This window comes from Anguilla rostrata, chromosome 8 (assembly GCF_018555375.3).
Source record: "Anguilla rostrata isolate EN2019 chromosome 8, ASM1855537v3, whole genome shotgun sequence".
In the NCBI taxonomy this organism is placed as follows: domain Eukaryota; kingdom Metazoa; phylum Chordata; class Actinopteri; order Anguilliformes; family Anguillidae; genus Anguilla; species Anguilla rostrata.
The window spans coordinates 47,316,310-47,339,160 of record NC_057940.1 but is presented as its reverse complement, the minus strand read 5'-3'; the positions used below and the strand labels follow the sequence as shown (position 1 = coordinate 47,339,160).

Below are 22,851 nucleotides of genomic sequence, written 5' to 3'. Positions count from 1 at the left end.
GAACTAGGGCATTGCATTTATATTAGGGCCTTTTTGGGTAAATATTTACCCAACTTGACCCGTTTTTCAACGATTAAACTGTATTTAAAAAAACATTAATTACTAAGTACAAGACATGATTCGGGGGTTGGGGGGGGGCAGTCGTGTCTTGGCCGCTTATTTCTTGTGATAAGCCATCTAGGTACGATGATAACGCGGTAAACTGTTCAGTTCGCGGAAATGACTGACTTTAATTAATGGGCTGGATGGGAAAGTTCCACCCTTGGTGCCGAATTTATCTGCCACGGCCAGCGTTCATCATTATTGACCGCGAGACCTGTTCTCTCTCTCCCTGCACACGCAAACCAAGGTCTGCATGCGAAGATGGTCGCTGTGTGACGTTATCAGCGTGTACATGGGAGCGGCACGGCTCCTTTCCTATAAATAAAGTTTCCAAGCTGCACGGGGAAACAATTAAAGGGGGCACAAGAGCGACGACTTCAACTCCAGAAAAGGATCAAGAAAACGCAGAGGGGGCAGCGAAGACAAGAATTCTACGCCAACGCGAGCCAGCTTCTGACCCACCCACATTCGAATTCTAGAATTTGAAACGTTCAGCACCATGGACAGTGTCAAAGTTAGAGCGGCGGTGTACCTGGGTGTCTGTCTGTCGATGTTCGCCGTCGTGTGTCAGGGGCAGATGGCGTCGGAGAATGGTATCTCTTCAGAGGAGGAACAAAATCAAATGGGACACATCACCAGGGACTTGGTAAGAACTAAACATAGCCATGATGTATATGTATTTTTCTCAGACGTGTACTTACGCCTGTCGTGGTTTTGTGGTTTCCCATGGATAAACGCGTAATTGAGGTGAACGTTTTGTATAAACCAAACATGAGTTCTTTCAACGAATCATGCTAGAAACTAAACAAAACCCTATCAACCTAAGCCAAAATGTCAGGTTGGTCAATTCAACGCGTCAGCTGGTCACTGTAGGAAATAATGTGTAGCTTTACAACTGCATCTGAAACAGAATGTAATGCTACCGCATGTAACCGAGGTAAACTGGATAATAAACTTCACTCCCTTGACATTTAGTTATCAAAAAGAATTAGCATATGAGGCTCATTATCAAACAGCTTTCTTCGTATTGCAATATTTCTTTTTTGCGTAACTAAACTCGATGTTGTCTTCTTTATACACAGAGTCCTGCAACTTTAGTTTTATTCAAACAGCCCCCTTTTTTTTCTTTTTTTTTTTTTGAAAAAAAAAATGTGCAGGTTACAAGCAAGATTAAGTGTTTGAAACAGTCGCAATGAAAGACAGTTTATTTCGGTGTTTTTCGCAGGCAGAGGCGCTCGAGGGATTGCTGGACGGCACCCAGGACAACCGGATAACGCTTGAGAAAAAAGCCAGCGTGATTCCCCGGGTAAGTTTTCTCCAACTTCAGCACACACAAGGACAGGATTTCTTTAACTGCTAAAATAAATATTTTTTTGTAGTGCGTCTGTTTTATAGCATATTTACATCATAGCACTAATTTAGTTATTTTCGCAATTTTCAGCACGATTCAACAAATAAGTTCAGGTTCATAAAATATTTTTTTAAATACTCATTTTATACACTGTAATTAACTGTGGTTTACAGTATATTTATAGTGAGTATTAACTTATCTTTTTGTGAAAGTTCCCATTTAATTTTTATTTTGGAGCAATTTTCCTCCCGGTGCAAAATGGACACAGCCACGCGCATGCCCTAGAATGCCACACCCAACCAATAGTCTATTCACTAAGTAGACAATAGTTCTTGATGTGGTTATAAGTTCATAACAGTTATCAGCTGCGTCAGAGCGCTATTGAGAGGTACAGAACGCTCCCTCGTGTGCGTGACCCACTTTCCCCTGTTTAATGTTGGCTTTCCAGTGTGATGTGGGCGAGCGGTGCGCAATGAAGCATGGACCGCGCATCGGCAGACTTTGCGACTGCCTGAGAGGAACTGCGTGCAACTCCTTCTTCCTGCGCTGCTACTGAGCAGCGCGCGACCACCTCCACTCAGGCGCATTATAAACGGAACCATTTTCACCGGACCAAGGCGTGCGACCCGTCGTGTTCCACCTAACCGTTATTACTAGTCAGTCTCTTATACTGCATGCGTGATATTGTCTTTGTTTGTCGGCTCGTCTCTAAATGAAAACGCATCTGTGTGATTAAATGGATTTATTTTTCTTTAATAAAAAATGTCGAACGAAGCTGCGTGGCATCTCTATTTCTGATCTCCTCCTCACTGACCTACCGATACAATACAGATATAAACGTTAGCAGACATTGTAATTATCCCAAGTTAAAGATTCTGACAGATTTTGTTTCGCAAAATGGAAATAATTCCTGTCATTAGTGTTGTATAGTATGTCTTATAACTTTGTACGGTGATTGACCACAATTCCACCCGCGGTGTAGTAGCTATAGCTTGATACAACGGCATCGCCAATGATTTCGAAACGGGACATCCCACAACTGAAATGACAATTGCCCATCACATTATGTTGGTCCTGGACAAATGATATGTTAAGTCCATATGTTTCATATGTTTTGTCAACAAAGATGAAGGGGCAGCAAGAGACATCTCACGCGACATCACAACCTTATCAGACGAAGCTGCATTTACGCGATCGGCAATGAGACAGGAAACACGAGCCTTTGCGCTTCCCGCCCTTTCCGCGGCGTGCAGATAAGAGGATTTGACCTTTTCCATTTTAAAGGATCAGCATAATACATTCTGAGAATGAACGCACATTCCGTTCAAAAAGGTTACCTTGCGTGAAATACAGCTGTATCCAGCGACCATGACAGATCAAAGCATATTCCACATGGACGTGTGTGCTAATTGATGGTTTTATCATTAGCCTAGCGTAATAAATTAAACTGCATTTTCAAAGTCACTTGCCTTTAAATTATGGCCACAGACCTCACGTTGTGTGATTCTCACGTCACCCAGCTCTCGTTTAGCCTCTTTAAAAAGGTTACAAACAGCACATTATATATACGAAAGAAAACGATCGATTCCAGTGTACTATGTCGTACTGCTTCATAGATGAAACATGTAACTGCCGGACCTGACGCACAACCCAGCTTGTGTACGGGTGTAAAATTATATTGTCACAGACTCAGCTCTTGTCGGATGTAACCCGTCTAAAAACGGAAAGGATTACTCCTGCAAGTAGTGAAGGGATTAGGGGCGGCGCGGTCTTCACCCTTTCATCCTTTTGCGTAACCGGGAGCTCGCAGACGACTTGAAGCTACAGTGAACGTGTATTGATTATACTGAAATTCTATTATTCGATTCTATGGGCAAGCATGTCTGGAAAACCTGGAACTACATGTAGGCACTGCATCAACTAACATCTCATACACGAACCTTTTGAGTTTTAGGAAACGCGAAGGAGATGTTTTAAGCATATTGCATGTTATTGGCAGACGTCATTTAAAAAAATCACTAATCAATATGTGGAGCTAAAGAGCGAATTTCAAATGGGAAAAGACGGAGAAGTTCTATATTCACGCGTGACAGTGTGGCGGTTGGTACGAGGTTAGTACGTGGACTCATATGTACTCCGTTAAATTAACACAGAGCATTTTACTGTGGAAGGGTTTCTTATTTATATACCAATTTATATGGTACCGCGACGACGGACGCCTTTCCCAAACAGCGAGTGCAGATTTGAGGTAGAAGTGTCACCGACACCTGCTGACTCAGCCAGTGTTCACACGCGCAAAAGGCGTGCTATCCGACGCCTGCTTCGGATAACCCCGGCGGGACAGAACAGGCTAGATGACCTGCAACCCGTTCAGTACCTTGGATAGCGTCCCACAACTTTGACTCACTAAAGCGCACGCCTGTCCCCGCGCGCGCTGTACGGCCGAGTGTGGCTGGTGCTGTCGCCTTCAGACCGCTTTTCAGGCGAAAAAAAAAACAAACATGGAAAAGCTCCCAACCCTTTCCTTAGCGCTGCTCTTGTGTGTGTGTGTGCACTCCAACTCACTAAGAGCTCACGCGAGGTTGGCAGAGGACTTGCCTCCGGAAACAGTGGACACGGAAGAGCAAAAGAAGGAACTGGTGAGTTCGTGTTCGGAGCGTCAGGTTCGGAGTGCCTGCCACATGATGTGTAATGTAGCCTCATGTAATGTAATGGTAGCCTTCCATAGCGCAAAATGTTTGTCGACACCCGACTGCCCCCATTTTCGTTGTGCGCCATTTAGGCTTATTTAGCCAGTTGCGGTTTGAATTCGCTTACAGCACCTACAGTGGAAAGTGGGCCATTAACAAGAGAGCACTTAAACCCTGCTATAGGAAATAACGAGGCCTACATCTAAAGTCAATGACTGAGAACATATTACTGGGATACAATGAGACCCAGTTGTTCAAATGGTCTCTCAATGAAAACACATTACATTACACAACTGAGTCCATCGTAGCCTACATATACACATAGAATATATTTGTGAGTATGTTATATTATAAACGCTTATAAAAATGTACCAAGACCCAGTATTTGACCATGCTGAGTTTGTTCGACAGCAGGTAAAACGGAACCATAGATAACTCATCAAAAGATATAAACCGATCATTCTACTGTCACATTTCAAAATGTGGTCCTAAATGACATTTATTCAATAACAAAAAATTCTAGAATACATTTTAGTAACGGGGTAAATATAGGAGTTTGATTCAACCCAGATTACGGAGATTGAAACGTATGCAGCGGTGTGACCTACTGGAGGCTACTACTCAAGTTAACCGCTATAGCGTCAAGACCAAACTAAAGCCTCCTAACTCGTCAATTTCTTGTTCGTAGATGGTCGTTCTTCACAACGTCCTGGAAGATCTTCAGAAGAGACAAACGGCTATTTTGCGGAGGAAGTACAGCAGTCTTCCCGGGGTTTGCAAACGTCTGAGGAGACGGATAATAACAAGAATGGTACAGAAATATCTTCGCCAGGTCATACAACACTGAATAGCAGCACTTCAGAAAATGGAAATGAGCTTTTCTAATTGTGGTGTTGATGGAAGATTTTCGTCAAGTGAACACATGGCAGAGATAGAACTCTTAAAGTAGCGAGTGATAGATACCGCCTTCACATATATTATAATGCACGTGCCAGCATTGCTGCATTTAAATTTGACGCCGGTTCCACTTTTTTGTGGTTTTGGCACGACACCTAGTGGCAACTCCTCAGCACCTCAGGGTTCAGAAAAAACAAATGAAGCACAGGAATTATAGATGAGACCGTTTTAAGAAATTGGTGGTTAAAATTTCAATTTCCCCTAAACCTGCACCTTGTTTTCCCTTCTGTCGGCAGTGCAACGTCGACGGCTTCTGCTCGGTGAAAAAGGGGCCGCGATACCGTCAGCTCTGCCGCTGTCCACGCGGTTCCAAGTGCAGCTACTTCTTTCTCAAGCATTATTGACGCAGTTTGCAACGCTCAATGGACTCTTTAAAACCACACTGCAATACAAATACTGCTCGCATTAGACTCAGATCCCACATGCTCTTTTCTACTTTTTGTAACTTTTCTGACAGCTAAGTACATTTCAAAAATCTGCTTAATATGCAGCTTTATACAGGAAGGTTTTCACCAAAAAGCAGTCAGTTGGTTGTTTTTTCATCCTGCATACATGCATGTAACTATTATAAACACAAAAATATCCTTCATTGTACACAAAAAGAGCCCATCAAAACAGACTAAAACTGAGATACAAGAAAAAAACTCCAGAAAGTGAACTGTCCCTTTAAAACACTCCTATAAACCTAAAAATCAGATGAACTCACAGTATTAAACCCCCACACACTCATTAATACACAAAAGCACTCATCAAGGTGTAAGATTGAGTCTCTTTCATTGCAGCATTTCCTTTGTCCGTCAAAGGAAAGCTGAGTCCCACATTGTTTTATAAAAATACATTTACAGTAGAGGAGGCAGGAAGCAAAAAAAAAAAAAAGACAAGTTCAAGACAAATTTGATTCCAGATATACATCTTAAATTGAGGCACCACAGCACAGCCCAACCCACCACTGAAATGCCACGCCACTCCCTCTCCATAGAAGTGAGAAATTAACATTCGCCTTTCTGTAAACATTTACAACACCCTTTTACGCAACATCACTTTGTCGGCAGGACTAAAATGGAAGTGCCCCCCGCAAAGTGCTCGCTTTGGGCCAACAGATGCTTTTGGCACCCACTGCTGGTCATGAGGCTTTTATTTGGGGGGGGGGGGGGGTGACTCCTTGTTTCACAGATTCCATCACCATTCATAGCAGTCAGAATTAAATACTGTACTCATCACATGCACAGCACTACTTAAAAATGCAAACATTTTAATTCCATATTTGAACATAAGTTGGGCTCCATTTTATTAAGAGGAGGATTGCAGTAAATGCATTCATTCATTAAGTGGGTTGCAGATACCAATCGGAGAGACAGATCCTTTGGCTCAACAGGACCAAGGCAAAGAGCAAGGGAACCAAGACAGTACACTGATGCATGTTAATTGATTCTTATCACAGACTGGTCAGTGACCCCACTCAAATGGGGTCAAAGATCTGCCTCAGTCCCTGACTGAAGAGAACAAATGAAAACCCCCAGCCTGGCAGGCCACCAGCGGGGATACTTGAGCATCACCGGAGCAGCACGCTATTGGCAGCCACTGAAACAGAACACTATAGCAACTTCAGCTGTTCAAATTCTTACAAGAAGCATGTTACCTTTTAAAATTATTTGCAGGGGCGTGTAGTTTACCCCCTCCCCCCCAAAAAAAGGTAGCAAGCTTGACACAATTACATGTTTCGCTTAGGGCTGGGCGATATATCGTAGTGATAATTATCGCGTGCAATAATGGTCGTCGCCACCGTATAGTGTATCACCTTTCTTTTGTCTTCTTTTTAATTATACCTGAAGCGTTACTAAACAACTAAAGAGGCTGTGTAAAATGCTTCCAGAGAAAAACGTAACCGCTGTTACCTACTGGGTGTTGACAGCCAAGACAGCCAATCAGCAGCAAGGTCGCACAGCTTCCGTGTGATCATGTGATGTGTTTCTGCCAATTGCGCGGAAGCTGCAAGGCCTTGCTGGCTGTCTTACGGTCAAGCAATAGGTGACTCCAAAAGTCTCCTCCAAAAGCGTGGTTGTTTGCTATCGCGTCAGGCATAATTAAAGAGAAAAAGACAAAAAGAAAGGCGGTACACCACGCGGTGGCGACGACCGTTCTTGCACGCGATAATTATCACTGCGATATATATCGCCCAGTCCTAGTTTTGCTGTTATTTTACATGCCAGGTAATACTCGCAGTAGCAGCCAATCCAGCAACTCCTCTGCAGCAAAGCTAAAAACACTGGTATATATACACACACACACACACGGAATTCTACCAAACCCCCAATAAATACAGAACACAAATCTGCTTTTGCAACAGCATTAATCCAGGATGGTAAAAAAAAGGGTATCCACAACTGGACATGCAATCTACCATTATCCACAAACTGGATCGACCAGGTTCGGAACCAGGAAATTCCAGTCTCTCTTTGACTGAAAGAATGACCTCCCCAGCTGCTGTACAGATTCACAGATCCTTAATCAACCTGGATTGGCTTACAGTAGGACACAAACATGGAGTGAGGGATCCCCATTACATGAAGATCTTCACATCGCCAGGATTAGCTGAGAAGGAACACTGGTCGAGAGCACCGCAACCCATCCTCATACAATGAGGATCAAGTGTGGGTTAAGCGGATGATGTCACAGGGATCTGACTGATGATGTCATAGGGATCAGACAGATGATGTCATAGGGATATGTGCAACGTTTGCTTTAAATGGCTGAAGCTGATCTTAACTCAGTGCATACACACAGCTGTCTTCATTAGTAGAAACAGTCAGTGCTATAAATGCTCTTTGACTGGAGTCTCTCTCTGAGGCAAACAGCATCTTTATTAATACTTAAGACCATTAGACTGGAGTAACACTGACAACCGGAATTTTCGTTTTTTTTGTTTAATTGTCCTCATGAAACAAACATGCCATGCAGTCCAGATGACCAATAAACCTCCTCTGAACTATTCGCTGGTGAAAGGAGAACCGATCGATGGCAAACGGTCACAAAAACTAGGAATTTTTCCGAGCATTACTACCCACTGCATTTAAAATCGGTTGTCGACTTTCTTTGTTCAGGAAAGACCTGATCACAAAGTTCCAATGGCTAGAAAAACACATCAAGCGCATATCCCTGTCTCTGACATACACAGCAGCAGAGTGAAGCATGCTGGGAATATAAACTCCTCCCCCCCCAGTCAAGACTCAGCATGACCTTGGGTTTCAGCAAACAATGGAGAACTACTCCACCCCGTTACAGGTCTCGCGGTTCCCATCCAGCACGACCGCACCCAGAACACCAAGTTTACGCGGCACACCGACAGCTCTGCGCTGCGGCCTCCGTTAGCCCGGCACCAATTAGTACAGAAATTAAGAGTAATGTCCAGAGTTGTGCTTTGTCTCTTAACCGTCCGCTCAGTTTGAATCCAAAGGCTGAGGCTATACCGGGAGCACCGCACACCGCCATTGTAAAAGCCTGACCATCTCCAAACGCCTCGTATCCTTTCAACGCAGGTTGTTCCCGAAAACAGGCTTGACTACTGAAAATCAGATGTACGCATCTCCACTCCAGGTACAAATCTCGCAGTCTATGGTACTTTGTTAAAAACGTACGCTTATATATTACAAAAAAAGGTTAATGAACTTAGTGGTAGGTTTTCTTATCTACACTTATATACAAAACATGCTTCACTTTTAACATCCACCCAAAAATTTCACTGAATGTAACACCAGGCCTCACAGTCATTTTAAAAAAATTTATCACGAGAACAGGCTTAGCGGCATAAGCTGAAATGGCCCTTACGAGGAGCTTGGGGCACGGGGGGGGGGGGGGGTGGGAGTTGGGGGGCGACGATCAAACAAGCTGACGTTCCCACTTTTGAGTCCAGCAGAACACGCGGTCAAAAATCACCGCGGTCACAACTGTCCTACCCCAACTGCAGGCCAATTAACCGTTTATGCTCCCCCCGAACCAGAGGACCCGACTTTAATCTTTTTCATGTCCAGCCTGGGCTGACGTCAGGGGTCAGGGGTAACGGTCCATGAGTCATCTGCATGACCAGCAGGCCCAGTACAATACATCACCGATTCACTGATAATATGGTTATCGCCACTTTGTGTTGTAGATGAACTCCAAACCAGACTTGCAGAATCTGTAAAGACAGGGAGCGGGTAGGGATGTCCTCATGCATTCCAGACCCAATATTAAATAATAAAAATTATATAATTAATACGAACACCTCCTGTTAACCTTTTATGTCTTCACATTTTTTCCAGAAGAGAGAATCCAAACTGCCCTTGATAATAAAATGTAAAAATTAATTGAAAAAATTAAAATCCGGTAGAGTATTTTACAGGATCACGGTTCAACAGTACGCCTTTAACTGATGTGTGGCTTCCTCCCCGACCACAGCCAGGAGTGGTCAAACAAGCAGCACTTGTGATCTTGGGTGTGGTTGAGATTTTGTTTTTTTGCAGGTGTGCCTGGTTTAGGTCATGCAGTTCCCCCACCCCGTATCTTCCCTTGGGAGGGAGGGGGGGCGGGGATGCTAGATGGACTCGATCTGCCGTCTGACTTTTTCGGACGCCAGGCGGTCTAATGAGCGTTGCCGGGCGACGACCACCAGGGCGAAGAGGACGGTCAGGCCCACCATGGTGCCCTCAAACTTCCAGAAGAGTCTCTCCTCCATGAGGGCGGAGCGGCAGCTGGAAGGGGGGGGGGGAGATTGAAACAAATAACTACATTTGCTGTCCTACGTGGAGCTGAGCGTATCCAATTCCCAAATTCCCACCCCGGCTCGGAGGCTCACCTCTTGTACTCGTCCTTCGTGGACTTGGCACAGTTGATTTTCTCCACGAATCCCGTGGGGCTGCAGGCCGCCAACGTCTTCTGGAGAGACGGGACACAGAGTGAGTCTGAGTACCGAGTACAGCATGCACACACACACCCGCATGCGCGCGCGCACGCACGCAGACACACTCTCACACACACGCACGCTCACACACACATCCGCATGCACGCACGCACGCACACAGACACACTCTCACACACATGCACGCTCACACACACACCCGCATGCACGCACGCACACAGACACACTCTCACACACATGCACGCTCACACACACACCCGCATGCACGCACGCACACAGACACACTCTCACACACACCCGCATGCACGCACGCACGCAGACACACACTCACACACGCGCACGCTCTCACACACACCCGCATGCACGCACGCACACAGACACACTCTCACACACACCACGCTCACACACACACCCGCATGCACGCACGCACACAGACACACTCTCACACACACCCGCATGCACGCACGCACGCAGACACACACTCACACACACGCACGCTCACACACACACCCGCATGCACGCACGCACACAGACACACTCTCACACACACCCGCATGCACGCAGACACACTCACACACGCGCACGCTCTCACACACACCCGCATGCACACAGACACACTCTCACACACACCTGCATGCACACAGACACACTCTCACACACACGCGCGCGCACGCACACACACACACCCGCATGCACGCACGCACACAGACACACTCTCACACACACCCGCATGCACGCACGCACACAGACACACTCACGCGCACGCACACACACACACCCACATGCACGCAAGCACACACACACACCCGCATGCACGCACGCACACACACATACCCGCATGCACGCAAGCACAGACACTCTCACACACACACGCTCACACACATGCACGCATGCGCACAGACACTCTCACACACACACACACACCCGCATGCACGCACGCACAGACACACTCTCACACACACGCGCACGCTCGCACAGACACACACTCACACACGCAAGCATGCACGCACACAGGCGCACGTACGCGCGCACACACACGCATGCGCACACACACACACACTCACACACACGCACACACGCAAGCATGCATGCACGCACGCACGCACGCACACGCGCACACACACAAATTAAGGCTTATGTCTTAAGAAAATGTGTTTGACACAGACATAACAGCCGAAAGGTCAATCTATGACATATAACAGAAACAGACCGAGGTAAAAAATAACCCCTATGTCCTGTGGGCACAGAGCTGGTTCGCCTTTCAGCAGAGAAAGGAAAAGAGAATGGGAGACAGAGGGAAGGGGAGACAGAGAGGGAGCAAGAGAACGACAGCGGGGAGAGATGGAGGGATAGGGACAGAGAGAGAGAGAAAGAGAAGGAAGCGGTCCTCACCGACTGGAACGCATTACACTGGGCGCACTCTGCTGATACCACAAACTCCTCCACCTGCCAGCAGGGCATGGTCACGGCATGAGTCACTGCAAGACACGTCCCCCGCTACATCAATGGCAGGCACTTTGCACGCACAAGAGCAGCAGCAGCTAGGCTGCAAACGCTAACTGTGTGCACATAGAAATGGCGGAAGGCCTACCTCCACTGATAAAGAACGTTCTGAGCCAAAAACCCAAGTTTTATAAACGTAAGGAGTGGGGTGGGTATTTACTGAGGGGATTTGCAGAAGGCCTACCTCCACTGATAAAGCTCTTAGACAAAAACCCAAGGGGGGTTACTGAGGAGCAACTGTACACGGTTAATAAATTGGTCCATTGCTTAATTTTAATTATTTTTATTTTATTTATTTATTTATTTTTTTAACATACAATGAGTGTTCGACAGGAAGGAGTCTTACCTGGAGTCTTTTCTTCACTCAGAAAAGCTGCACCAAACACTCTGTGTGTGACAAGAAGAACAGGTGAGTTCAGAAGTTACACACACTACGAAATGCAGTACAAACAGAGTGCTGATCCTCGTCGGAAAACCACAGTTCCACAAGGTAAGCGCGCACGCATCCGCGTGCTTAACCGCACCTGAGGGATATCAGTCCCCAGAAGAGCGCGTGCAAGGCCAGGAATCGCGGTCTGAGGCAGCTGATGATCCGACAATCGCTCTCCATTCCGACCGTCTTCTTCGCGCGAGCCACACCCGCTACACTCCTGCAGTAATAATCTGTTGAACAACGGAAAAGAAGAAATATTTAGAGAGACTTTTGGAGTGCCACAACAATAAAAAGTCATTAGGACAAGCCAATTATGGAAGTAGTGGGCACAACTAGGGCTGTTTTCTACTGCACATCGATGGGAACGCACTTACAATCCTTTTGAACGAATGACAAAGGTCACCCTTCTACGCCCGTGTAGTAGATAATGTTGCTGGCTAGTGCGTTAGCTTGTGGCTGGACTGTTCAACATTCTCTCCCCTGGTCCTCCTGCTGGCTAATTAACGTCATATATTCACAGTATTCTCCCTGTCCCCGATCACATCAATGGAGAGCCTCACAAGACTCTTCTCTGCACCATGTACACATGGCAAGATAAACGTCATAAAATAGCTACGTCACAATTTGATAACTTGCGCTGATCTGACGGACTAAATAAGTTAAGTAATAGTTACTTCACCATGTTTCTTAACTAGCTAAAGACCAATCATTATCAAGAGATAACGGCCTATCTGGAATATGTTATGTTCTGCTACGATCATGGCTTGTAGATGTTATGTCAGAGTTGGCTTGATGCAAGCCTACGTAGTTAGCTTCTTTATCAGTATCAGTGTTAATACTGGACACCAAATCCAGCATTTCTGTGCTATGAGCAAAGATCCGTGACAACCAGACCCACTCAGGAGATGGAAACGTGACCTACTCTTAAAACAAAAATTCACCAAAATAACAGGCTAGTTCAGACTAGTGTTCCGTTCACGTAACAAAAACGTGGCCTGCATTTGCCATTTAGCATCGTTATCTCATCAGATTCGTCGTTAGGTTTAGGTTAAAGACAAACTCGTCCTTGTCATTAATCACACACTCTGGCTATTAGCCAGTTAGCTACAAAGATCAAAATGAAACCAACCAAGCTCTTGGTTGACGAGCGAACTAGTTAATAACTGGAGCTAACGTAACTAAACAGCTCGTTAACTGAACGTACATGTTTAACGTAATCAACTAGCTTGGCATATTATTCAATGGGAAACAGTCAGCTAACATTAGTCAAGAAAATTCTATCACGCAAACTAGCCAAGCGTAACAGTGGCTATTTGGCACACGCTTATTGAGTGGACGCAGAAAGTTGACTAACACACATCGGTTACACAAACAACTAATTTAACTTATTAGACTAGATTGGTAACACACGATAGAAATGACAGGATTATTTCAAGAAAGCGTCAACCTCCCACTGTGGGTACTGTTTTTGGGTACTGGATTTAGTTTTCAACGAAATCGAAACGCATTTAAACTAGCTCACGCTAGAACCAAGATAGAGACTACGAAGCTTTCGTGGCTCAAAAGGCAGCTAGCACTAGCTAATAAACTGTAGCTAGCATGTGATCTAGAAAAACAATTATATGAATTAAAGACACATATTTGCTAAATACACACCAAAACTCTTTTCTACACTCTTATCCTGGACGTTGACCACTGGCGTCCGCTGAACAATTCTGTTCTTTTTGTATAAACATTCATTTTTTGATCTTCAGATCAAGAGTCCACACGGGCTTCCGTCGACGCAGCCATCTTGAAATGTGTTGGCAAACGAAGAGTCAACCTCAGTTCATCTCCAGGCTCATTTGGCTTCCACGCTGGCGTGCGCAACTTACAGCGACCCCTGGCGTCTAAACAGTGAAGCCAACTTTCTGACAGTCCAAAAATAAAAAATCCCTCGAGGAGCCAAGTCCAAAAATTAAAGAGATTCCAAAAACAACTTCGTGCCTATGACCACATGTGAACCTTTAAGCGTTTATTTGGTCAGGCTTTGTTGGATTTATTGACAATGAAGCCACAATGTACAATTTACCACTACTAACATTTTTCCTTAGCCCTGTCACAAAAATAATAGAATTAGTTGTAGGTACTTATGTGACTGTGAGGTAAGCATGCAGATTTGTGTGTCTTTGTGTGCGTGTATGTATGCATGAGACAACGTTTTCCATATTCCTATGTGTGTGTTTGAAAAAGTTTTTCAGGTGTTAAGACCACTACACATCTATCAGATTATCAGTGATGAAACAGGCTTTAAAATCTGCCAGGTATACTATAGTAGTTGATTATGTGTGAGTAGTTGAGATTTCTGTACTATGCAGAGTTTACATAATGGCCCAATTTTTACCTAACCCTTTTTTAAAGTCCTCATTTAACTTTTCAATTTCCTCTTTTAATTTACCGTAGGTTGGGCGAGTAAACTGATCCACTGCCTTTCTGGTGTGTGTTTTAACCGTTCCCACACATCATCTAACCAGAGTGAGGAAAGAGCTTATTGTGTGCATGCCAGTGTGCACAGAGGCATCCTGCTCAGGAAAAAGGAAAACACTATCTGTGAATTAATTTGCAAGAAATGTTGGTAATGCCTCGTTGTCTGCAATCAGTTAGGTATGTAAAACAGTGGTTTCTAACTGCATCATTATTACAACGCTGCCATAAAACAAAATTATGCATTTTACATAATACAATACACATACAATACACTTCTACTAATACACATTTAATGCCCTTTCACTAATACACATGCAATACTCTTTTACTAATAGACATGTTATACACTTTTACTAATACATGTAACACCCTTGCCTGTATATATTTAGGGGTCCTGCATAGGCCTGTGTCCCCTACAGGTATGACAAGAGAGCTGTATTTGGTGATGCTTATATATGTATGATAGAAACACGACATGGTGACTTCAAGGGACAAAATAATTTTCTTAGAACCACAGATAAAAAGATGCTATAAAAGGTATATTTTTGCTTGTTACCACCCTGGTAAAGACACTGTTAGTGCACAATTATAGAATGCATAAATGCAATAGAATATTACTTATTACAGTGTCATGCTGTATTATAAACACAGCTTTGCATCTGTACAAACTGCAACTGAAAATTTTGTATTTACATAGAGGCCTGTAATGCTCAGTAATTTAAGAACAGGGACAATCTCTTTATGCATGTTTTATGTTTCAATTAATATGAACAATATGAGTACAGGGGGTTGCTAGGTGGCTCCTTCTTAAGGTACTGATCTGGCAGGGCGACACTAGCCCCGGAAGGGAGAGCGGACAGCTGGTCGTACTGTAGGGACCTCTGCTGGCTAATCTGGCGGCAATGAAGTGCCGAAGAAGTGTGGCAACTCTTGTCTATGCAAGATGGATTATGCGGCGCGAGACCCACGGGTACACAGCAGTGGGATAAAAGGCGGTGGCTGTTGTGCTTGCGTCGGATGTATGAAGGAAGATGTAGCAATGAGCGCTGTGTAGCAAAGGAAATACTGTGGACCTATCCCACTTGTTATGCTCACTCAGAAAATAGCCCACTACTCAGAAGCTTCCCACGGATCTATCAGAAAATCAGTTGACTGCAAATTAGCACATCAAATGTGTTGAGTTTCCCTCATAAACAATATGCATCGTCGCGCAAACTGCACAGTAAAGCGTCCAGTGTTAATTCATATCGACTCTCAATTGAGATGATTCGACTCAATAGAGATAAGCCCAACAGGGACCAGATGCACTTTTAAAGAATGGCATGTTAAACTGATTTGTGGCAGTTGTCTAAAACTTTAGGTCACTCAAAACGACAAAGACATTCAGAGTCTGAAGTAATAAAAACATGTTATTGACTTGGTTGCTAAAATATATCTTTTGAAAGTACCCACAGGCTGTCGCCAAATTTATTTCTTTTTTTATTTTTATTTTTTTGAAAAAGAAAGGGTGAGCCAATTTGCAAGCTTTTCTTGGCAACTTTTATCAAAAGAGTAACGGGAAGGCTGTCTCTTCCGAGAAGTTGGAATCTGTAATTGGACTAGATCCAGCAATTCCTGTCAGCGACTTCCCACTTCTCACAACGACCCAATGAATTTGAGACATTCCCGATACAGGCTAATATCCCATAAACACACGCTATTCGCGTGCAATGTGACATTTGACAGGTTCCCAACAAATAAACTCAGTGCATCGATTGCTCCTGACATTTTGTCAGTTTACACGAATTGCAGCGAACATTCGGGGATTATTGTGAGAACACATACTTCAAGCATTGAGTCTGTTTAACAGCACAGGTCGTGTTTGCGCGCGCGTATGTTTTTAATGTAGTTTGTTGTCGAAAGTATCTTCATGTTGTTTTGATTTTTGGGTCTATGTTAGTCTTATTACATTACGTTCATTAGGTATTAATCGGGGAGCGCCTCACCGCCAAAGTGAAGGGCACCAAGGAACGAAATAACTCACGCGGAGGGTTGTGTTTCGAGTCCGCTATGGATGATTCCCCAGACTGGATGTACGGAACAAAGCTAGCCTCGATGGCCGGACTGATGTGTGCCACCTTGGCCTGTGGCATCGTCCCGCTGTGGGCACTTAAAGGATCGGGGAAGTGCAGCGCCGATCCAGGTAACCAAGACCTTGAAGCGCGCGGGTCTCAGATTAGGTGGGGCTGCAAACGGAAAATCAGGAAGACATACAAATTATATTATTATTATTATTATTATTATTATTATTATTATTATTATTATTATTATCGTTGTTGTTGTTGTTGTTGTTATCTTGTTAATGTTTAATCAGTGTTGCAAGTCATGCTTAAAAATGAAAACTCATCTTAAAATAAAAATTTTCCATTATATTTTTTTGAATATTAAATTCATGTTTAAACTTGACTGCTCTTGTGAGCAATGCATTCCATTATGTTAACATATTAAAACTGTAATTTTTTTCCAGTATGGCGTTTGGTGAATTGTCCCGGAATAACCCTACGCAATAAAATGTTCAGTATTAAATCAACTCTTACAAAGTACATAGGGTCCTAACAGGACTCATACAGTAGGTGTTCTGTCAGAGTTGAATTTACACTGAATATTTTACTGTGCACTATTATAAAAAGCAAAAGGCCTATTTTTAAAATGACAGTACACCATCTGGGTACAAAGATTGTCTTATGAGTCTTTTTTAACCCTGCAGTTATGAAATCAGAAGTCATAATCAATGTTACTTGCCACAAGTCTATTACAGAAATAAAATCAATTATGATGTGTGTTTTGTGATAAAAATGAGTGATGTGGACTGATGAAGTAGAGTCTCTCAGGACTGTGAAGTCGGAAAACAGTTATTCACTGATTTATTGATGAGTGTCAGGTTGTTTGTGAAATGCGCTATATAAATACATTTTTATTTGATTTGATTTGATTTGTTCCGTTTGGCAATATACTGTATCTGTCATTTTGAAACATGAAAACGTGGGCAATAACATTGTCCACATAACACAACACAAATTAATGGCTCAACAGGTGTTGGGTATTTTTTTCAAACATCAGCTGTCTGCAACAAACTCTATTTTTGTACTTCCTCCATGACTTCCTGTGGAAATTCCCTGTTATTAAATACATACAGTATTTGATCTTTTGAAAATAGAACAACATCATGTAGATGCATATTTAAAAAATTAATACATGAATGCAGCTTTTGAAGCATGTCAAAATACTGTATTTACACGGGGAAGCATTGTGTTCTTTTGGTTGTCTACATTCTATTTAATTTTCCACCTAATTAATCTCTCCTCAGGTTTTTCGTTCTTTCTTTCTTTCTTTCTTTCTTTCTTTCTTTCTTTTCTTATGCATAAATGTTTCCACGGAAGAGAGGCTGTCAATAGCATATTCAAGATGTGTAAAATAACTAACTTTCTGTTCAAATGCTTTGTAAAAATATCTAATGAAAAGTGTGTCTTTTATTGGAGTGATGGAGGAAGGTTGGGGGTTGCAGGTTTGATTGCACACTACGGCAGGAACAGGGCTAGGCCTCCACATGTGTTGCTGTTTTGCAAACAGAGAAACAAGGCCTATGGGCTCTTTAGTCAATCAGTGACTTGAGTGCTGAAACACACTGAAAGCCAGCAGGCGCTGCAGTCCTGCAGGATTTTACTTTGAGATCCCTGCTGTAAACCAATCATAAGTGACCCAATTCATGAGGCTTGGAAAAAACACGACCTAGCCCTAATGTGAGTGTTAGCGTGGATGTGCAGTCTTGTCTAAAATCGTGACACCGCCCCCACACTGACTTCTCCCTTCCTACTTCCCTCTCTCTGTCAATTTCAATTTCATTTTGCTTTATTGGCAGGATAGCTACAGTCATATTGCCAAAACAACACATGTAAGACACAGAAACATGGAAACCACATAAACAACATGTAACAAATATGACGCACAACATATAATAATAATCTCTCTCTATCCCTCTCTCTCACTCTGCCTGTCTCTCTCTGTTTCTTTCTCCCTCTCTCTCTGTACCTCTCTTTCTTGGTCTCTCTCTCTCTCTGGTATGGTGTGGTGGCACAGTGTTGAGTTTGGTGACCTGCTTTTCGGGTGGTGTTTTCCTGTCAGCTTGCCTCCTGGACCTGGTGCCTCACCACCTGTGCAGCATGAGCGAGGCCTTCCACAGCCTGGAGATCAAAGTAAGAGCTGCGATCTGCGCGTTTTTACAGCCCATCTGCCGTCAGAATGTCCTCAACTGGCCATTTTCCCATCTGTCTCGATGTCACTCCGGAAGCCATCTTAGTTTTGAAAAAGGGCTGCTCTGAAACGGCATCCCTGCCTTGTAAGGACCTGAGATCTTTATCTGAAACCAGTTGTGACCCGTCTTCCGAACGTCTGCTGATCTTACATTACATTACATTACATTCATTTGGCAGACGCTTTTATCCAAAGCAACGTACAAAAGTGCATTTTCATGATCGTAGACAACTGCTGAACACGGGTTCAGTAAGGTACAATTACTTATTTTGTACAGCTATTTCTAGCCGAGAACAATGAACACTATCCTGGTCTAACATCTGCAAAGCCAACTAGGCAGAAGAATAAGCTACAGTATTAGGACAAATACAAATTACCAAGAAGTGCAGGGATGGGGCAACATGTAACAAGTGACAGGAAAGGGTTTTTTTTTTTTTTTTTTTTTAAATACAGCGTGGTGGTGGTTAGTCTAGGTATAGTCTGAAGAGATGAGTTTTCAGGCCACAGCTTCGGAGAGGGACGGGGAGTTCGTTCCCCCCGGATCTGAGATTGCTGTGCAAGTCCTCAGTTTAGAGGGCTGTGAACCCTTGTGCTCTCAACCCCTGTTTGTGCGTGTGTGTGTGTATTTCTGTGTTTGTGTGTTTGTGCATGTTTGTGTGTGTGTATTTCTGTGTTTGTGTGTCTGTGTGTGTTTGCGTGTTTGTGTATGTGTGTTTGTGTGTGTGTGTGTTTGTGCATGTGTGTGTGTGTGTTTGTGTGTGTGTGTGTGTTTGCATGTGTGCATTTGTGCATTTGTGCGTGTCTGTGCTTGTGTGTGTGTGTGTGTTTACGTGTGTGTTTGTGTGTCTGTGTGTGTTTGTTTGTACAGCTTCACTTCCCACTCCCAGAATTCCTCCTGTCCATGGGCGTCTTCCTGGTCCTGGTGATGGAGCAGGCTGTCCTGGCTTACAAGGACCAATCACAGGCCGCCAAGGAAGAGAGGTGGGCCCGACTGATGGAGCCCTGTATCCAATTGCTGCGCAAGGAAGAGCAGGGCCGCTCCCCTGTCACCAGGCATGAGGAGGAGCCATGCCGTGGGGGTGGCCCCCGCGATGACCCCGCCCACCTGCGATTGGCCGGGCACTCATTCACCTCATTCACCCTGGTGCTCTCCCTCTCCTTGCACGCAGCCCTGGAGGGGATGGCTGTGAGCCTGTGGGGGGACGGCGGGTGGCGGGCGGGGGCCTACACCTCCCTGCTGCTGCGCCGGTGTCTGGTGGCCGCCGGGCTGGCGGTAAACCTGGGCCGTGCACAGTTGCGCTGCAGCGTCGTCACCGGTTGCCTCCTGCTCTTCTCCCTCGCCTCCCTGGTGGGTGTGGCCCTGGCAGAGGCCACCTCGCCCTCTCACCAGCTGGCACAGTCCACCCTGGGGGGGCTAGCGGCTGGCGCTTTCCTCTGCGTCACTTGCACAAAAATATTGACCCACCAGCAGATGGCGCCACACCGCCGGCTCCCCAGGCTCGCGCTACTCCTTGCCGGATTCGCCGTCTTCGCCGGTACCCTTTTTATAAAGATCTAGAGCCGAGCTGAGCAGCTCCTGTCCCAGAAGGCCACAGGGTCTGTGTGTTGCAGCACTGGGAATCCATTCAAGATGCTGATCTGCTGATCAGCCTGCACACCTTTGTTTCCAAGGCCAGAACTGGCTGCTGAGTGGAAGGGCGCCACAGAAATCTACCAAAATGGTGGCTCTCCAGGATTTAAGTTTGACTTAAATCTGTTTTTTATTTTTTGTTCTTTTTTTCACTTCATAATTTACCTATTGTCATATTTACCTTATTATGGCCTTAAAGTTTTTTTTGCTTTGTTTTTATTTAACATTTATTGTCTGTATTTACAATTTAAAGTTCTCATAGTGTTTCCTTGAATGGCATTTAAGTTCAACTCTGGCTTTCTAAAACATTTTGTTTCACTGTGTTTATGTTTAAATGGTGTGTTTCCTAGATGTGAGATGAACTGTACCTTGTGAATGCTGCAGAGGAAAACACTGATTTTTGGCTCTGCCGGAAATATCATTCTTAGGGAATAAAACGTCCTCAGCTCAAGTATATTTGCTAGTAACTGTGTGCTGAATCCCAAAAAAATAGCAGAAAGTAACATGAACATCACTTAAGCTGATAATTTATTACATAAATGAATGAAGTACAATGAGCACATCAGTGTGCTAAATGTGTAAAAATTACTTGCGGTCTGACCACACATGAAGCACTTAAACAGATAAACCATTTAACAAGTGACATACATTGACCTCCTGAGGACTTACATTTATAGACATTTATACGGGCATACGTTTGTCAGGCGATCAATGGATGTCACATGGTATATGATTTGTCAATTTAAGTGCATTATAATTGCAGTGTACTCTTCATGTCAAAATAGTTGATGTCCTTTCACTGGGGCTGAAAATCAATCAGCCAAGCAAAAGCTAATTTCTGCATCAACTGACAATGCTGGGGGTGTATTTTGGGTGTTTAATAATACACAGCTAGCGGCAAAGATGCAAAACAATGGCATGAAAAACCAACTACCATCTATTTTTTTCTTTTTGTTTTATATATTTCATTACTTTTATTGAGTTTTTATGTATTGCTTTTTGTTGTGTTTCTATATTATTTTTGAGAATATCCTACTTTTATTTTGTTTGTACTTCCTTTGATAATATTTCTTGGATGGTGAAAGCAATGACGAATTAGCTAACTGCTACTGAGGGAATCAACAATCATTTAAAATTTAACAGCTTTTCAGTACATTCATTTTGCAGATGCGCGTATCCAGGGCAACCTAGAATACAGGAAGCGCATAGTGCATAGTTAACAACGTTCCCAAACCGGCAAGTTAAAGATGCATGATCATTTAGCAGATGTTTTTATGCAGAGTGAATTTCACAACATCATTTTATACAATATACACTAAAGCAATGCAGGTTAAGTACCTTGCTCAAGGGTACAACAACAGTGTCCAACCTGGGAATTGAACCTGCAACCTTTAGGTTACAAGACCAGCTCCTTGCCCATTATACTGCTGCCCCACCCACAACCAAGAACAGACTCATGAAACTTTTTCAGCATCGTCTGTACTTGTGGCCTACTCTATACCATGGAAATATAAGGCCAAACCGTGCCCACCGTTTACAGAAATGGAATGTATTTTAAATATTTTGAACTAAAATATATAATCAAATATATTATTAATGGGGAAAAAAGTTTAAATAAAATCTCACTATCAAATATTGTAATATATGTAATAGGTATATATATATTTTTTTTCTTCAAATTTGTACTGATTTGAAATATATTTATGATTATATTTTTGTGACAGCACATTTCTGTGTACTCAGTTCTGTATTTCCAGAAAAGGCTCTTCTGGCTGTGGACCCTGTGGAGTGTATTTCAATCTCTGTCAAATTTTGTGATACTTACTGTGCACACTAACCTTTCATGACTTCGCTGTTTGCCAATAAAGTTTGCATTTCTCTGTGCATAATTTTAATCATCATAGGACAGTGTGAGAGCTATTATGTTTAGGTGTGGCAGAAAATGGTGTGCGTTTATGCAGAAGGAGAAGGGTATGCTTTCACGTTCGTTTCCTAAGTGTGCTCACAGCGATTTACAACTGAATGTGTGATCAGTCTTTAAAACGGCTGATGTTAGAATGGTATGAAAGTTGTGTACAACGTTACATCAATCATTGGGCGAGAGCTTATCCCATTTTCTGCTCCCCAACTTTTCAGCAACCCTCAGGACAGGAAGCCAGGGCGTGCATCAGCCCTTGGTGCACAGTTGTGGGAAGATAGGTAGCACACGACATATTTATGAAGAACCAACTGTACCTTTTCAACTGCAATATAATAATAGTGTTTATCCTGTACTACCATCTGTTTTGCTGCATAATTATCTTTGATCTTTAAAATGTGGCTGATACGAATATTTTAGCCTAGCTAACGTAAGGGTATTAGTGATGTGAATACGAAACACTACTGGAGAGGATATACAGTATCAACATCACTTACGCGCGTCAATATAAATAAAAAATAAACTACATGCCCCATATGTCATTGCGTTGTTTTCCTGTGAAGAGCGCTAAAGCGCTGCATAATTATTGGGCTTGTAGTTCAAATAATAGGTTGCTC

General features: G+C 43.6%; 3 protein-coding genes and 1 long non-coding RNA gene across 6 annotated transcripts in view; 2 read left to right on the top strand and 2 right to left on the bottom strand.

The window, feature by feature from the left end:
- Positions 1 to 3,241, bottom strand: part of LOC135261830 (uncharacterized) — a 58,275-nt gene extending 55,034 nt beyond the window's left edge. Inside the window, exon 1 of the long non-coding RNA XR_010332044.1 lies at positions 2,791 to 3,241. This is a non-coding gene — a long non-coding RNA (uncharacterized LOC135261830). The remainder of the gene's footprint in view (positions 1 to 2,790) is intronic.
- On the top strand, positions 315 to 2,227 carry cart4 (cocaine- and amphetamine-regulated transcript 4). The gene is made up of 3 exons (XM_064348468.1): positions 315 to 748; positions 1,328 to 1,408; positions 1,902 to 2,227. Exons 1-3 carry the CDS (start codon positions 602 to 604, stop codon positions 2,007 to 2,009), a joined length of 336 nt encoding a protein of 111 aa, XP_064204538.1. The 5' UTR covers positions 315 to 601; the 3' UTR covers positions 2,010 to 2,227.
- A 2,616-nt stretch (positions 3,242 to 5,857) lies between the features above and the next one.
- On the bottom strand, positions 5,858 to 13,739 carry jtb (jumping translocation breakpoint). Of its 3 annotated transcripts, none has more exons than XM_064348465.1 (6): positions 13,587 to 13,739; positions 12,022 to 12,160; positions 11,844 to 11,884; positions 11,387 to 11,472; positions 9,932 to 10,011; positions 5,858 to 9,827 (listed from the first exon to the last, which is right to left on the bottom strand). In XM_064348465.1, the coding sequence occupies exons 2-6, from the start codon at positions 12,105 to 12,107 to the stop codon at positions 9,671 to 9,673; spliced, it is 450 nt and encodes a 149-aa protein (XP_064204535.1). In that variant the 5' UTR covers positions 12,108 to 12,160; positions 13,587 to 13,739; the 3' UTR covers positions 5,858 to 9,670. The 3 variants fall into 3 exon arrangements, with proteins under 3 accessions (XP_064204535.1, XP_064204537.1, XP_064204536.1); XM_064348467.1 differs by having other exon boundaries at positions 9,932 to 10,008; XM_064348466.1 differs by lacking the exon at positions 13,587 to 13,739 and adding an exon at positions 12,305 to 13,368.
- A 2,320-nt stretch (positions 13,740 to 16,059) lies between these two features.
- Positions 16,060 to 22,217, top strand: LOC135261827 (zinc transporter ZIP1-like). The gene is made up of 3 exons (XM_064348463.1): positions 16,060 to 16,578; positions 18,513 to 18,628; positions 19,555 to 22,217. The coding sequence occupies exons 1-3, from the start codon at positions 16,446 to 16,448 to the stop codon at positions 20,242 to 20,244; spliced, it is 939 nt and encodes a 312-aa protein (XP_064204533.1). The 5' UTR covers positions 16,060 to 16,445; the 3' UTR covers positions 20,245 to 22,217.
- The last annotated feature ends 634 nt before the right edge of the window (positions 22,218 to 22,851 follow it).